The sequence below is a fragment of the Schistocerca serialis genome, chromosome 6, assembly GCF_023864345.2.
Source record: "Schistocerca serialis cubense isolate TAMUIC-IGC-003099 chromosome 6, iqSchSeri2.2, whole genome shotgun sequence".
In the NCBI taxonomy this organism is placed as follows: Eukaryota; Metazoa; Arthropoda; class Insecta; order Orthoptera; family Acrididae; genus Schistocerca; species Schistocerca serialis.
The window spans coordinates 328,497,076-328,513,500 of record NC_064643.1 but is presented as its reverse complement, the minus strand read 5'-3'; the positions used below and the strand labels follow the sequence as shown (position 1 = coordinate 328,513,500).

Genomic DNA, 16,425 nt, shown 5'->3' with positions numbered 1-16,425 from the left:
ATTTAGGGGAGGGGACCAAACAGCGAGGTCACCTGCGCCATCAGATTAGGGAAGAATGGGGAAGCAAGTCGGCCGTGGACTTTGGATGGGGAAGGAAGTCGGCCGTGCCCTTTCAAAGCATCCATCCCAACATTTGCCTGGTGTGATTTAGAGAAATCATACAATACCTAAATCAGGAAGGACGGACATGGGTTTGAATCATCGCTCTGAATGTGAGTGCAGTATGCTAATCACTGCGCCACCTGCTCAGTCATGTCAATTGAGGGGCAGATTTATGTATTCTGTATTAGGAATTTCATTTAATTGAATAACTCTGAATTAAAAAGAAAAAGTGGAAATATTCTGACTTTCAAGTTATGAACACTTACTAGCGCATAAAACTGAAGAAACTAGATGTTTTTGAAACATGAAATTTCATGCTCTTCAACTCTGATAGCTTGACATTTTTCATTTGGAGTAGCCATTTTTGAGTTACAGGCATTAGAGGGGACTTTCTAGTTAAGCTGGTAAAAATGAAGGAAACACTGACAATTGATTGTGGCCAAATGGCTGCGCTGATTTTGAGATTTAAGTAGGTCATTCAACGCACAATTTAATGCTCTTCCATTTTCATAAGGGTAAGGACTTTCAGTAGGATACAAAGTTTCTGAGTAATGGGTGAAACCCTGAAAAAAGTGCCAAAATTTCTTGGTTTTTTTGGCCAGAAAAAGTTGTCCCGAGCACCCCCCCCCCTCCCACCCCCCACCCCCAACCCAAAAAAAATAAGTTGAAGAAGAAGAAGAAAGAAACCACTCAATACCACTCCATAGCACAAAATCCATATTGGAATAGAACAAACAAAGCCTAATAATTTTCACATCTTACAGAAAAGCAGTCCTCAAAAAAGAAAAGAAAATAACTCTCAAACCCACTCCACACACCCAAAACCTGCTCCATTACCACACAAACCACACCAACAATAAACCCCCCCCCCCCCTCTCCCACAAAAATCCCATCTCCTCAACTCACGAGCCTTGGACTGTACATCCTCAACACTGTCCTAAAAAGACCCAAAAAACACAATAATTCTCAAAGGCACTATTCCATCAGCAATACTAATCTAACTGACATTGCAAATTGGAAGAGTGCTTCTTCCCCCTTCCCTACCATAGATTTAATGCCCCCCCCCCCCCCCCAAAATGGTGTATCGCATTTGTGCAATCCTAGGCGTCACAATCATTAAATTCAAAACTGCTATTTACAACCATATTCTCATACCCTCTATACCCCAGACCCCAAAATAACAAAAATTCATCCAATATCACGGTACTCCAACCACAATGTATTCTTCAATCAACCAAACAAGTTCCCTCTTAGTACGACCTCACTATACCCGAAAAACACAGCTCCCCCCCCCCCCCCTCCCACAAACCAACCTGCAAACTACTTCTCCCATACTTCTTCTACCCAAACTGTGACCCGTTTATTACCACTACCAACCTATGCCCCCAACTTCCATCTATACTTAACATACTCCAAAAATATTTCCCTACGAAAAGAAGACACTTCTCACAGTCACTTCAGTCTCATGGGCACAAAAATTTAGAGAACCGATAAAAAAACAATAAGTCAGCAAAACAATCTCACTTATGGCCAACCAAGATCTCTCAAGCCAAATTCCACACTGAATCGATCTCCAAATCTTATACTGACATGTCCACATGTATACGGTCCTGGTACAAGAGGCCAAGTCTCTGGTCAACTTCATACTCTCACCACAAGCATGGTACCTCACATAATCAGAAATCAATCCAAACAGCTGTAAGAAGTTAACCGCAGTCCCGTCTTCGCCCAATACAACACGGAGAGACAACTGTTGAATTTATCAGTCATATCCATCACCAACATAAAAAAGTAATGTTATTACATTCCCTTCCATAGAACACATATGACACTAACTCTTCCGACAGCAAGTTAACACAATGATTACCCAGAGCCAAACACAAAACATAACACAAACAACTTAAAACCTCAAAATCCACCACAAAAGCACACCACCAAATTCTACAACACAACTTCTACAAACACAAACCAACACAAAAGCACTGCGCCCACAGTGATGACACACACCACAACACCATTATTTCATGGGTCGAAGCAGGTGGGTGGAATCTGACACTTCCAGTGACTCAAACCTACTAACTGCATACCAGTAACCAGGGATCTTACCTGGCAACTTTTCTTTGTTTTCCACCTTAGGTGGTATATTTCTGGACATACTTGTACTGCTCTCTTCTCTCAGATGAAGCACAAGGGTAGTTTTATAGTTGGAGTTTCTTGCATTATAGTGTTTATAGTCACTGGACGGCATTGATAACAAGGATTCATAAGTGTAATTCCGATCAGTAAATATTTCACTCAGTTTCACTGCATCCGAATGTGTGTTCATTCCACCTAAAGTCTTTTCTATGTTTCCTGGATATATTCTGTTCAGTGTTGCAAAAACACCTTTGTACTTCTGGCAGGAGAAGTACTTCTTTCCACGTAGCGTACCATCGCAATTTCCTCGGTTATTGCCCTGCAATGAAACAAGTGTGTGCATAAGGGGAAAAAATATTAGTTGAAAAGGTAGTTCCTTACAACTGTAGAATACTTTCCAATCAACTGTTACGTAAATATTCCAGAAATAGAAATACATGGAAACAATGCAGTCTACACCAAACTACAACTAAAGGAGGTGTATTCTTTCATGTCAAGATACTACATACATAGGATATGGAATATTTTTAAGCATTTGCAAACTGTATCTGAAAAAATAAAATTCCTTAATTTGATGAAAAGTTTAGGGGCAGTGCCAAGATACTACTAATAAATTAATTATTCAGATAACGTTAAGTTCTGTCACTACAGTATCACTAGTTTGTTTACAGAGTACAGTGCAGGATAGGAAGTAGTGAAAAATGCTTGAAGCCAAGAGGTAAGTCACAATTTATGCTCAATCATGCAGCCAATCAACATTACATACTGATTTGTTTACTTGATGCGTGATGAATATTTCAGCACCCTTTCTGCTTATTCTCACATTAAGAGCACAACTTTGTCGAATTACTATGAAGAACAGAAGTTATTAATTTGATAAAACTCATCACCTTTCTTTCCAACCCCATGAAATTGTTGCTCAGAGTGACAGACCACCCACTTGCTAAACAAACTGCACAGTAGAATTTGCATTTCCCATAACATAACTGCTATTTTTGGCAATCTTTTCTCCTTATTCGCCATTTAAAGCTATTCCTTGTGTATTTTTCATACTTTTACACCTTTCTGCAAAGATGTGCATTTCTTCAGTGCACCTCACCATGAGACCAACATAGCTTGGAAGTCAATATGAGTATAATGAATCACCACAGCTACGTTTAATACTGAAGGGGAAAATAGTCATCGCAGTCATCTTAAGTGATTTAGGGAAATCATATAAAACCCCATCAATTACAATATCAGAACCACTGAGCATTTGAGTACATGAAGCAAGCTTGATGACTTTCATCTCCATTCATGTTACTCTTCCTTAAAAATATAGTTCCACTAGACATGTACAGCATGCTGCAACCAATTCTTTATGTTTAGTGCATCTTTCCATTTACGTCTGCAACCACCACCTTGATGGCCAATGCCACCTCCTCCTCAGCAATACCTCGATCTATTGGTCCAGTTTCACTATTTAACTGAATCTGTTCAAAAATATCCTCTTTTGCTCTATTCTTCCTGTGTGCTTTTGTTACTGCACTTTCATCTGCACCAAGTAAAAACATGTTTAACATTCTATGCATCACTCAACTATATAAATGTACTGGTTTTTTTTTTTTTTTTTAGGGCGCACAACGTCAATGGTCATTAGCGCCCTGACTACGTTAAGAATGCACCGCGAGGCACAAGTTTAAAACAACAACTAAAAGGCAAAACACGATAAAAGACAGACTGACAGGCATAGGATTAAAAAACAGCATCATCAAATGTCCTTAGAGAGGTTTGTCAAATTGATAAAACGAAGAACACGAGCAGCTGCTCGTGGGTCATCCGCTAAAATGGCATCTAAAGTACATGGCAGGTTAAGATCTAGACGCAGTGTGTTAAAATCCGGACAGGGCATTAAAATGTGGCGGACTGTCAGCAATTGCCCACATGGGCAGAACGGCGCCGGCGCAGCCGTCAGCAGATGGCGATGGCTGAATCGGCAGTGTCCAATGCGTAACCGGGCCAAAACGACCTCCTCCCGCCGAGAAGGGCGGGAGGAGGACATCCAAGCCGCGGGAAGAGGTTTCAAGGCCCGAAGCTTGTTGTCTGTAAGTGCAGCCCAATCGGCATGCCACAGCGATAAAATGCGCCGACAAATGACCCTGCTACAATCTGATGAAGGGACACAACAAGAAGGTGTCCGAGGCTGGAGGACCGCAGCCTTGGCCGCGGCATCTGCAGCTTCGTTCCCAGGGATACCGACATGGCCAGGGACCCACATAAAGCTAACCGGAGAACCGACGTCCACCAGCTGCTGAAGAGAGCGTTGGACCCGGTGCATGAAAGGGTGAACCGGATACGGATCACTGAGGCTCTGGATGGCACTCAGGGAATCGGAGCAGATGACACAAGCAGAATGTCGGTGGCGGCAGATGTAAAGAACAGCCTGGTAGAGGGCAAAGAGCTCAGCTGTGAAGACCGAACAATGGCCATGGAGCCGGTATTTGAAACTTTGTGCCCCGACAATAAAAGAACACCTGACCCCGTCATTGGTCTTGGAGCCATCTGTATAAATGAAGGTCATATTGATGAACTTCGAACGAAGTTCAACAAAACGGGAGTGGTAGACCGAACTGGGGGTAACCTCTTTTGGGAGCGAGCTGAGGTCAAGGTGAACGCGGACCTGAGCCTGGAGCCAAGGAGGCGTGTGGCTCTCACCCACTCGAAAGGTTGCAGGGGGTGAAAAATTAAGGTGTTGAAAGAGGCGACGAAAGCGAACTCCAGGGGGTAGCAGGACAGAGACATACAACCCGTACTGATGGTCGAGAGAGTCGTCAAAAAAGGAACGATAAGACGGGTGGTCGGGCATTGACAGTAGCCGACAGGCATACCGACAAAGCAGTATATCGCGCCGGTAGGTGAGTGGCAATTCGCCAGCGTCAGCATGAAGACTCTCTACGGGACTAGTATAAAACGCTCCGATCGCAAGTCGTAAACCCCGATGTTGTATGGAGTTGAGGCGGCGCAAGATGGATGGCCGTGCAGAGGAGTATACGAAGCTCCCATAATCCAGCTTGGAGCGGACGATCGACCGATATAGACGAAGCAGGACGGTTTGATCCGCTCCCCACGACATACCACTGAGAACATTTAAAGAACGGGTACAACGGGCAGCCAAATATGACACATGTGGAGACCAGCTAAGTTTCCTGTCAAACGTAAGACCTAAAAATTTTGTTGTCTCCACGATTGGGAGAGCAACGGGACCGAGTCGTAAGGACGGTGGGAGAAACTCTTTGTAGCGCCAGAAGTTAATACAGACCGTCTTCTCGGCAGAAAAACGGAAGCCATTGGCGACACTCCAGGAGTAAAGACGGTCAAGAGAACGCTGAAGACAGCGCTCCAGGACACGTGTACACTGCGCGCTGCAATAGATGGTAAAATCGTCCACGAAAAGGGAGCCTGATACATCAGCTGGGAGGCAATCCATTATTGGTTTGATCTCGATGGCGAAGAGAGCGACGCTCAAAACTGAGCCCTGCGGCACCCCATTCTCCTGGCGAAAGGTGTCTGACAGGACAGAACCCACACGTACCCTGAACTGTCGATCCATTAAAAAGGAACGAATAAAAAGAGGGAGGCGACCGCGAAGGCCCCATGTATGCATGGTGCGGAGAATGCCCGCCCTCCAACAGGTGTCGTAAGCCTTCTCCAAATCAAAGAACACAGCCGCGGTCGGGCGCTTCCGCAAGAAGTTATTCATAATGAAGGTCGACAAGGTAACCAGATGGTCAACAGCAGAGCGGCACCTACGAAATCCACATTGTACATTGGTAAGTAGGCGTCGAGACTCGAGCAGCCAAACCAACCGAGAGTTAACCATTCGCTCCATCACTTTACAGACACAGCTGGTAAGCGAGATGGGTCGATAACTGGAAGGCAAGTGCTTGTCCTTAACCGGCTTAGGAATCGGGACAACAATAGACCCGCGCCAGCATGCGGGAACATGTCCCTCAATCCAGATGCGATTGTAAGTACGAAGAAGAAAACCTTTACCCGCAGGAGAAAGGTTCTTCAGCATCTGAATATGAATAGAATCAGGCCCTGGAGCGGAGGACCGTGATCGGCCAAGTGCATTTTCGAGTTCCCGCATGGTGAATGGGGCATTATAACTTTCACGATTCGAGGAGCGGAAGTTAGGTGGCCTAGCCTCCTCTGACTGTTTGCGGGGGAGGAAGGTAGGGTGGTAATGAGCGGAGCTCGAAACCTCTGCGAAAAAGCGGCCGAAGGCATTGGAGACATCCTCAGGGGCCACAAGGACGTCATTCGCGACCGTCAAGCCAGAAACTGGTGAGTGGACCTTAGTGCCAGATAGCCGGCGCAGGCTACCCCAGACAACAGAAGAAGGAGTAAAACTGTTGAAGGTGCCTGTGAAAGCAGCCCAGCTGGCTTTCTTGCTTTCTTTAATAATACGACGACACTGAGCACGTAATCGTTTATAATTGATACAATTCGCCACTGTAGGGTGGCGTTTAAAGGTGCGTAAAGCACGTCGACGAGCACGTAAAGCGTCTCTACATGCTGCGGTCCACCAGGGGACCGGTACGCGACGTGGAGAAGAAGTAGGGTGAGGGATGGAATATTCAGCAGCAGCGAGAATGACTTCCGTGAGGTGTGCGACCTGACGATCGCAGCTTGTGAAGGTTTGATCCTGAAAGGTCGCCCTGGAAGAGAAGAGCCCCCAGTCTGCCTTGGAGATGGTCCAACTAGAGGAGCACGGAGAGGGGGTATGCTGCAGGAGATGGATAACACACGGGAAGTGGTCGCTCGAATATGTATCAGAAAGTGCATACCACTCAAACCGGCGTGCAAGTTGGGGAGTACATATAGAGAGGTCTAAATGGGAATAGGTGTGAGATGTGTCCGAAAGAAAAGTAGGGGCACCAGTATTGAGGCAACCAAGATTGAGCTGGTTGAAAAGGTCTGCTAACAGGGAGCCCCTCGGGCAGGATGCTGGAGAGCCCCAAAGGGGATGGTGGGCATTGAAGTCTCCAGTTAACAAAAATGGTGCAGGTAGCTGAGCAATAAGTTGCATCATGTCTGCCCTGGTAACGGCAGATGACGATGGAGTGTAAACGGTACAAATGGAAAATGTAAAAGTGGGGAGAGTAATGCGGATGGCAACTGCTTGCAGGCCGGTGTGCAATGTGATGGGATCGTAGTAAATATCATCCCGGACCAGCAACATAACCCCTCCATGAGCCGGGGTACCTACCACAGGGGGTAGGTCAAAATGCACAGAGGTGTAGTGTGCCAAGGCAATTTGATCGCATGGGCGTAGCTTTGTTTCCTGGAGGGCTACGACGAGCGGACGGTGCAAGCGGAGCAGCAACCAAGTCCTCTCGGTTGGAGCGAATGCTGCGAATATTCCAGTGAATAAGTGCCATCGTAAGAAGAAAAGGAAGATGAAAGAAGGGGTCACCTCGAAGGCCGCTGAGGGCCTGGCTTCGAGCGAGCACTGCCGCCGCTATCAGTAGGCGGTCAGTCATCGTCCATTGGGTCTATAGGTTCATCGGCCATCTTGGGAAGATGGCCGGGAGGGGGAGCTTCCTCCGCCGGTGAACGGCCAGATGTTCGGCTACCAGCGGTGCGGCCAGGCGAAACGGATGACGGCCTGGGGCGGCAACCGCTGGGTGGCGCAGGAGAAGAAATATGCCTTGGCGGAGAAGGAGAACTGTGCTTCCTATGAGCCTTCTTGGAAGGACGTTTGGTGGAAGTACCGGTCGAAGGCTGGGAGGTCGAGGTACGTAGGAAGTCTGCACGGGACGGTTCCTTCTTGAAGGCCCGTGCATCTGACTTCTGGGTCGTCGTCTTAGCAGAAGCTGATGAAGGGGCTGGTGTCCGTGGGGTGATGGGAGGAAGAGATGACGTCGACCGTGCGATCTTAGCACTGGCCGAACGGACGACCGTGGTGCTGAAGGTCAGATCGCATGTCTGGGTTGCCACCTCCCTGGTAGTCCGAGGAGAGGCGAGGACAGTACTGTATTTCCCTGCTGGGAGCAGTGTGGGCTTCCTACTAGCCAATAGCTTGCGAGCAGCCGAGGTGGACACTTTCTCTTTGACCCGAATTTCTTGGATACAGCGTTCTTCCTTATAGACAGGACAGTCGTGGGAGGATGCGGCATGGTCACCCTGACAGTTCACACAACGAGGAAACGGAGGTGGACAGTCACCCTCATGGGCATCCCTGCCACAAGTGACACATTTAGCCGCATTGGAACAAGACTGTCAAGTGTGATTGAAACGCTGACACTGGTAGCAGCGCGTAGGTGTCGGGACATAGGGGCGAACAGAAATAACCTCGTAGCCCGCCTTGATGCGCGATGGCAGCTTAACACTATTGAAGGCCAAGAAAAGTGTCCGGGTCAGTACAAGGTCATTGTTGACCTTTTTCATGACCCTATGGACAGCCGTCACGCCCTGCTCAGCGAGGAAAGATTGAATCTCCTCGTCAGTCAATCCGTCGAGGGAGCTAGTATAGACTACACCACGAGACGAATTCAAAGTTCGGTGAGCCTCCACCTGGACAGGGAACGTGTACAGGAGTGTGGCCCGAAGCAGTTTTTGTGCCTGAAAGGCGCTCTCAGTTTCTAGTAATAAGGTACCGTTACGCAACCTGGTACAAGGTTTGACAGATCCGGCTATGGCATCTACGCCCTTCTGGATAACGAAAGGGTTGACAGAGGAAAAATCCTTTCCGTCCTCAGATCGAGAAACGATGAGGAACTGTGGGGCAGGCGGTAGTACTTTTGTCACTGGTGGCTGGTCATGTTTCCGTTTTTGGGCAGAAGTCGAGAGAGATGGAGTGAAATCCATTTCGGAGGAATCCCCCATGATTGCCAGCGTCTCCGATGGCGCGCTCCTTCCTTGTGGGGACCCTCTCAGAGGGCACTCCCGCCTTAGGTGAATGTTTACACCTCAGGTCACACCTCCCGAGAAACAGACGAAGGGACCAATCGGCATGGTCAGAAGGTATCAGCTCAGGCAATCACCCCTCCCTGGGCCTGGCCTTTACCAGGGGGTACGCGCGTGCCTTACATGTCTACCCAGGGCGGGGAATTACGCGTTACCCCGTCACCGGCTACGCGTGCGAACGCGTGGGTCGGCCTTCAGGTGCGCACAGGGAGGAAGGAAGAAGAGGAAAAAGGAGAGAGAGAGGGAGAGAGAGAGAGAGAGGACAGACTGTCTCAAATGCCGAGGCGGAGACCAGAGAAGGCAAGGAGAAGAAGGCAATGAGAAGGCAAGGAGAAGAAGGCAAGGAGATTTTGCAGGGGAACTAGTAAGGAAGACAGTGAGGTGGAGAAGAGCAAAGAAAGGAACCAACCAAAGGAAGGAAGAAACGAGAAGTGAAAAAGCAAAATGACGGCAAATAGAGGTCGTGGAACCGTCCGTCTCCGGACGCAGGCGCTAACGACCCCCTTGAGGGGGTGGGACTCCTTTTAGTCGCCTCTTATGACAGGCAGGAATACCTCGGGCCTATTCTAATCCCCGGACCCGCAGGGGGGATACTGTGTGTATACCACTTGGCACTTTCAACCGTTTTATATGTAAGCCAGTAAATCTAATGGCTTGATATAGCCTCAATTCTGGCAATCCTGATCCTTATAGATTCATTTCATAGCGACAGCCTGCTACAACCTCAATTCTGACTCATATCCTTCAGATTGTGTTTTCTTAAGCACGGGGACCACACCCGAACCATAAAAAACACCCCCATACTGTAGCATCATCACCTCTGTATTTCACTGTGAGTGGCAGTGGTGATGAGTCATACGCACTGATTACAAAATTAGCCACTTCTCCTTTACCTCTGTCCCATCTAATACCATACTTTTTGTGGTGGCTGTAGTCACACAGCTCTGGGGCATCAGGTAGTTTAAAAAAGTTTCAAACGCTATGACATGGTCGCAAATAGAACTGTGATTGAGAAAAGTGTAGAATTAATTTCTTTATTTCTGTCTACGATCACAAAATTCTTAAGTTCTTAGACTACCAGTTTCAGTCAGCAATGACCCTTTTCAGATCTGTTTTACTTCCTAATATAACAAAGCCACAGTGGCATCATCACAAGAACCACACAATACTAAGCTGAGTTTGTGTTTATCTTTTGATAGTGCCACTATGGCTTCATTATACTAGGAAATGTTTAAAAACAGAACTGGAAATGGTCACTGTTTGTGTTTTATCTTTTGACAATGCCACTGCAGCTTCATTATGTTAGGAAATGTTTAAAACAGATCTGAAAAAGGGCATTGCAGACCAAAACTAGCAGTCTAAGGACTTAATTTTGTTATCATAGACTGAAATAAAGAAATTTATTCTAGTTTTTAAAAAGTGTCACCTGGCGACACCTACATTGGTCTTCCCTGAGTTAGAAGTGTTTCTCCACAAGTCTTGAAATGATGGGAGCCACCATAGAGGTATGACTTTTCTCTTTCCTCCCTTTCTTGTTCATCTGTGATGAGGAGTTTGCAATGGAAGAGGGTGACTTGTGGGACTCAGCAGTTCCCTCAGGCAGAGACCAACATCCATACCATCATACGAATTGTCATCATCTGAGTCATCAGACAAGGACAAAGGACACATGATCCAATGTTATTGTGCCAGATCTTTTAGATCTATTGTTATCCATCCCCAGATTGTACTTTGGGGATATCAGCAGAAAATTTTTTTGTGAGTGTTTTGTTATCTTCTCACGCACTCCACAGCAACATTACGACACAAGACAAAGCTATTATCTGGCAATGGTAGCTTCAAATCAATGTCAGATATCAGTTTTGTTCCATAAAGTAATGATAGTGTGATGTGTCACCTCGTGTGTGTGTGTGTGCGCACATACAAGAACAGAATAATTAATATTTCTTTTGTATGTACATTAGTTTTTGGAATACCAGTTGCAGTGGCGGCACAATCTGTAGTGTAGTGTAGTGTGTGGTCTAGGTTACATTGGAAGGTGACAGTATGGTCGAGAGTCAGTGCAGCAGTATCAAAGTATTTTTCACATTTAAAAAGTATTCAAAAAGATAGATATGTTGCCATATATTTCAGAGAATTATTAAACGCAGAAGGAGAAAATTGTTTCGAAACCTTCACTAGACAAAGAAAGGCAGTAAACTTGTGTAATAAGACACAAAAAAATTAGTGAAATTAATGTTCATTTGAAATTCCCTTCTGAAATAAATAGGCTATATCTAGTCTGCAAGTAGTAAAATCTGGGGTTCGTAAGCAGCGTGACATCATGCCCATAGATTGATGACGTTACTGGAACATCAGAATTAAGCTTGAAGAAATGATCACTAATGAAACTAACAACACAACGTCACAACTGACATCCACAACACAAAAACATTAGCAAAACAAAAACTGACAAACAGGACCTCCGCAGGGATACAAGATTTTGAAGTATGCACTTTTTATGCAAACTGAGGGTGAAGGAGGGAGAAAGGAATGGAAAGGAAAGGGAAAGAACTAGTGATATCAGCTGCATCAGTTCTGTTAATACCTTCAAACAGATGGAACATTTGAATATTTCAGACCCCCGTTAACACAAGCATTTTCACCATAGATGTAAATATAACTACAGAAAGAAAAGATAAACAGAGTGTCAGGACACATTAGCCGACTTCACAAATGTAAATCAAACTGACAAGTCACATTCCAGACTAAACCTGACCTTGGGTTACATTAGAGTTCAGTCTGTAATAATATCCGTCATTTAAAAAAAAAAGTCACATCACTGTCCAAAGGAGAATGAAAGCACTGTGATCTACAATACACACACCATTTCTACTAGGCCTACATAGCTCAAGTAAACAACATAATTTGGGCCACCATCTGGAAAAAACTAAATGAGACCCTGCAACCAAAACAGACACACACACACACACACACACACACACACACACACACACAAAAACCATCTAAATAAAAACCTCATAAAATCCACCTATGCAACATATACACCACGGTTCAAAGAATAAACTGTGCTCGAACAACTCCCCTCATCTAAAAAAATGGGTAATTTCCGAGAATGACTGCCTATCAAAGTTGTGGGGTCCAAACGATACATATCGAACGTGCGATCCTAAAACTATTATGTGACTCTGGTGGCGGACATTATGTTCAATTATTTGTGATTGTCATTATAATCTGTTTTCCGTCATTCCCTTAGTTGCTCTAAATTACGTACCTCCGTGAATTATTTGTGAGTTGGTAGGGAAACGCAGACGATTTATGTCGGTAGTGAGTAGGATATCTGGTGTTTGACGTTTCTTCGACGGATTCTCGCACATGGAAAAATCTAATTCCAAGCTTATCCAGTGTAGAAAATTGTTTGACTTTTTGTCGCAAATATGGAGTACTACCGGACAAGGAAAGGAGGGACTGTGTAGACTGCGGTGGTGCAAAGGGTGTAAAACTTCGTAAGAAGAGTTTCAATGCTGAAATAACATTACAATTTCATTGCGGACAGTGGGGAAAACGAATGAGTATCAGGAAGAATACATAGTTCGACTCTTCCAACTTATCCATCCACACCAGCGTAATTCTTCTATCTTGCTGGATTCAAGACTACACCTTACAAGCAACAGCATCAAAAAATGACTTATCTGCTAATACCGTGTGCAACTATTTTGGGTTTTGTAGAGAACTGTGTTATGTGGTAGTGACAAATGACAGTGTACCAATTTGTGGACCGAGTAAAGTAGTTGAAGTGGACAAATCTCTCATAGCAAGAAGGAAGAACCAGAGAAGACGAGCTTCAAAGAGTGAAATCGATCACATTTGGTTATTCGGTGGAATCGAAAGAGAGTCCCGGAAGTGTTTTGTTGTCAGAGTATTGCCCAGAGACAAGGTCCCTTTAGTGTGTCTGATAAAGCACTTCATACTCCCTGGTAGTAAAGTCATTACAGACGGGTTTCAGTCCTACAAGACACTCAAAGCAGAAGGATTCAACCACGAGTTCGTCAACCACTCTGTAGAGTCCACTTCTTCGGGTGACCCCAGTGTGCACACTCAGAACATCGATCAGCTATGGAAATCTGTGAGGTCTTCCATTAAAAGTAAAAGGCATCTAGGACAAAGAGACGAACTGTACTTGTTTCAGGACCTCTACTTCCACAACTTGTGTTTGCAGGGAAAAGTTAACACATGTGACACACTACCCATATTCTTGCACGATATTGGCAGAGTCTACCAAGGCTATGGAAAAAACAGAATTGTTCCCGTAGCGTACACATCACAAGGAGTTTCACACAATGACAACACCAACGACAAGTAAGGTAAGCCGTCTCCTTTGTAATTACAAATAGTTATGTAATGCTCTTCTTTTGTCATTGCACTAGCGACCACTGTAAACATACTCATAACACCTGCCACCAGAGTCACATAATCAATTTAAGATCGCACGTTCGACATGTATCGTTTGGACCCTGTGACTTCGATAGACAATCATTCTTGGGGGGGGGGGGGGGGGGGGGGGATAATAATAATAATCCGGGTGGGGGTGGGGGTGATTTAGTCTTCTCAATCATGCCAAGTGGCATGCAAAGATAGACAAAGTACTAGCCTTAAACTTAAAAGTCACCTTCCTCTGATCTCTGAACTGGCTTCCCCATTAACTTATAGGGCGACCTTCAGACTAACCTGGACTCAGAACCATGGCGTAACTTGGCATTTAGCACATAACCAACATTGCCAGAGGTGATACACGATTGATTAAAATCAGGGTCTGAATCACAGACCTTTTGATTCATGGTCTGACAATCACACATGCAAAGAAGAAATCTATGAAGTTCACGTTCTATTTCTATAAGAATAATAGTAAATCATTTAGCAATCCTCATTCCAGCACTCTATTAACTACAACTGCATGTGGGGGGAGGGGGGGAGCCAAACACTAAAATCTCGTAGGCACATACTGAAGCTGTGTTGAATACTGGGAGCCACAAAGCACAGCTGTATCCTCTGATAAGCTGCCAACAACCTTTTTCCAGTTTGAGATTGACAACAATAGTCAATACCACACATGAAAGGGAGAGTGGGTATCTACAAGCTGTTTCAAAAATTAATTTCAACATTACAAAATTTTTGATACAGAACTAAGAGAAATTTGAATATTAAACCAAATTAAACATATTTCTTCTTTACAACTTCCACACTAGAAACAATTCCATCAACAGATGGATGCAGTAAATTAATATTAACATTACAAAATGTTTGATACAACACTAAAAGAAATTTGAATTTTAAACCAAATTAAACATATTTCTTCCTTACAACTTCCTCATTATAAACAATTCCATCAACAGTCGTATGTAGTCAATTGACCTTTAGATGGGCAAGTGTTACTTTCTTTTATACATATGAGGAGCCCTTGTACTCATTACACACCATCAACATTTATCATGAAAATGGTCTATGAAGCAAATAATTACATTGTCTAAGTTCCCCATGTAAGTGGGAAATTGATTCTGCTTATAACAAACTGTCACATCAAACTCACCATCTCATTTGATTATTTTAATATCTCTTCTTAAATAAAAAATAGCACATCTGGCAACAACGCTTTTCTATATAAAAAAGGCAGTGTTCGTTAACAACATTACTCAAACTGTCTATAGCACATTTTCCCTCATAGTGCAATATTACTGTGGCAAAATAAGAGTATCACATGTACCTAGCCAAAAGTAATACTCAACTTTGTAATACCAAGTAACACTCACTGTCTACACAATTGTACACTATGAAATAATATATTTCAAGATTATTTAACCTCAACGGTGCAAATATTTCATTTTATATGTTCTACGTCAATACAACTGTTTTGTGCATCATATGAAAAGTCTGTAAGCAAGAAGTGGAAATCAACAATAGAGACCTTTCCGAGACACTGACTGCAACAATGTTCTCAAATTCTACTGTTAGCTACGACACTTCGAAAGTATTGTCCGAAAGTTGTTACTGTAAGCACTAGCAGCTCCACTACAATCAATTTCGCGCGAGATCGTGTTTTTGGGGATAACAAAGACACACAGCATTTTTTTTTTTTGGATAAGAAAACAAACTACGTTTCTGGATTTTCAATTTGGCAATCGCTATTATCGTCTTTCACGAACGTAAGCACTACCCTACCTCTCACAAAAGCTCCCACAAAAAAGTAATTATAAAAAACAATATACATTACAGTTATTCAGTTTACGAAGTTCTCTACAAATTCGACGAATATTTCAGTAGAATTCGTACGACTACATAACTGCGACAATAACAATGAACAAATCTACTGCAAAATAATGCTACTGAAGTAACTTCAGGCGTTGCATTATGATTTACCAATATTTCGAGGCCAAAATAATATCCACTCCCCATCTCTGGTACGGGACCTTTGTATCTTACGATAGACGGTACAGGAAAGTCAGTTGAATTTTCATGGGTAGGAAGAAGATTCACAACCATTCCAACATCAACTCTCGCTAGTTCATGACAGAGTCGTGAATTGTCTGCTATGCGAACGCGGTCCAAGGGTGATGGAACACCACAAAACGCTTGCCATAAAATATCTAACAATGGGATGAAGTTACTTTTCTCACTGCTCCACACAACACACTCGTGTGATTCATCTTCGTTCCCTTTGACTACGAAATTGACACTTTCGTTCTTTTCGCAAACAGTCACTATCTTCACAACAGTGCCCATCCGTATAACACGTGTGGAAACATTCTTCTCAACAGAATCTACAGCTTTTGAAACAAAATTCGTTCTCGCTATATAAATACTTTCCTGCATTTCACTGTGACAATGGTACTGTATCCCTAACACTATGCGAATAGCTACCACCGATTTATGACAGAATTGTTTACTTCCTCTATGCTAATCACTGGACAAAATGCTTATGACACAACTTTCGAAAATCGTTCACTAATAGAAATAAACACGCACACAGAGCTGTCACTGTCCTTAATGCCAATTGGTTGCGATAAGGAAAACAGACAATTTCATACATCAATTACTATAATACAAAGCTATGTCAGTGCAAGAAACATGCTGCTTGAAAACCTGCGACATTCGTAGTCTCTATATGATATTTATTACGTGCTAAGTTCACTGTAATGTAGAAAACGATGCAAAATGTTAGGCGGAACCCTTATCATCCTA

At 44.0% G+C, this 16,425-nt stretch overlaps 1 protein-coding gene across 1 annotated transcript in view; it reads right to left on the bottom strand.

The window, feature by feature from the left end:
* LOC126484855 (uncharacterized) overlaps window positions 1-16,123 on the bottom strand; it is a 98,652-nt gene extending 82,529 nt beyond the window's left edge. The window contains 2 exon segments of the mRNA XM_050108451.1: window positions 2,209-2,557; window positions 15,604-16,123. Of these exon segments, the coding sequence (XP_049964408.1) occupies window positions 2,209-2,557; window positions 15,604-15,966 (712 nt within the window). The 5' untranslated portion in view covers window positions 15,967-16,123.
* Window positions 16,124-16,425: the final 302 nt, after the last annotated feature.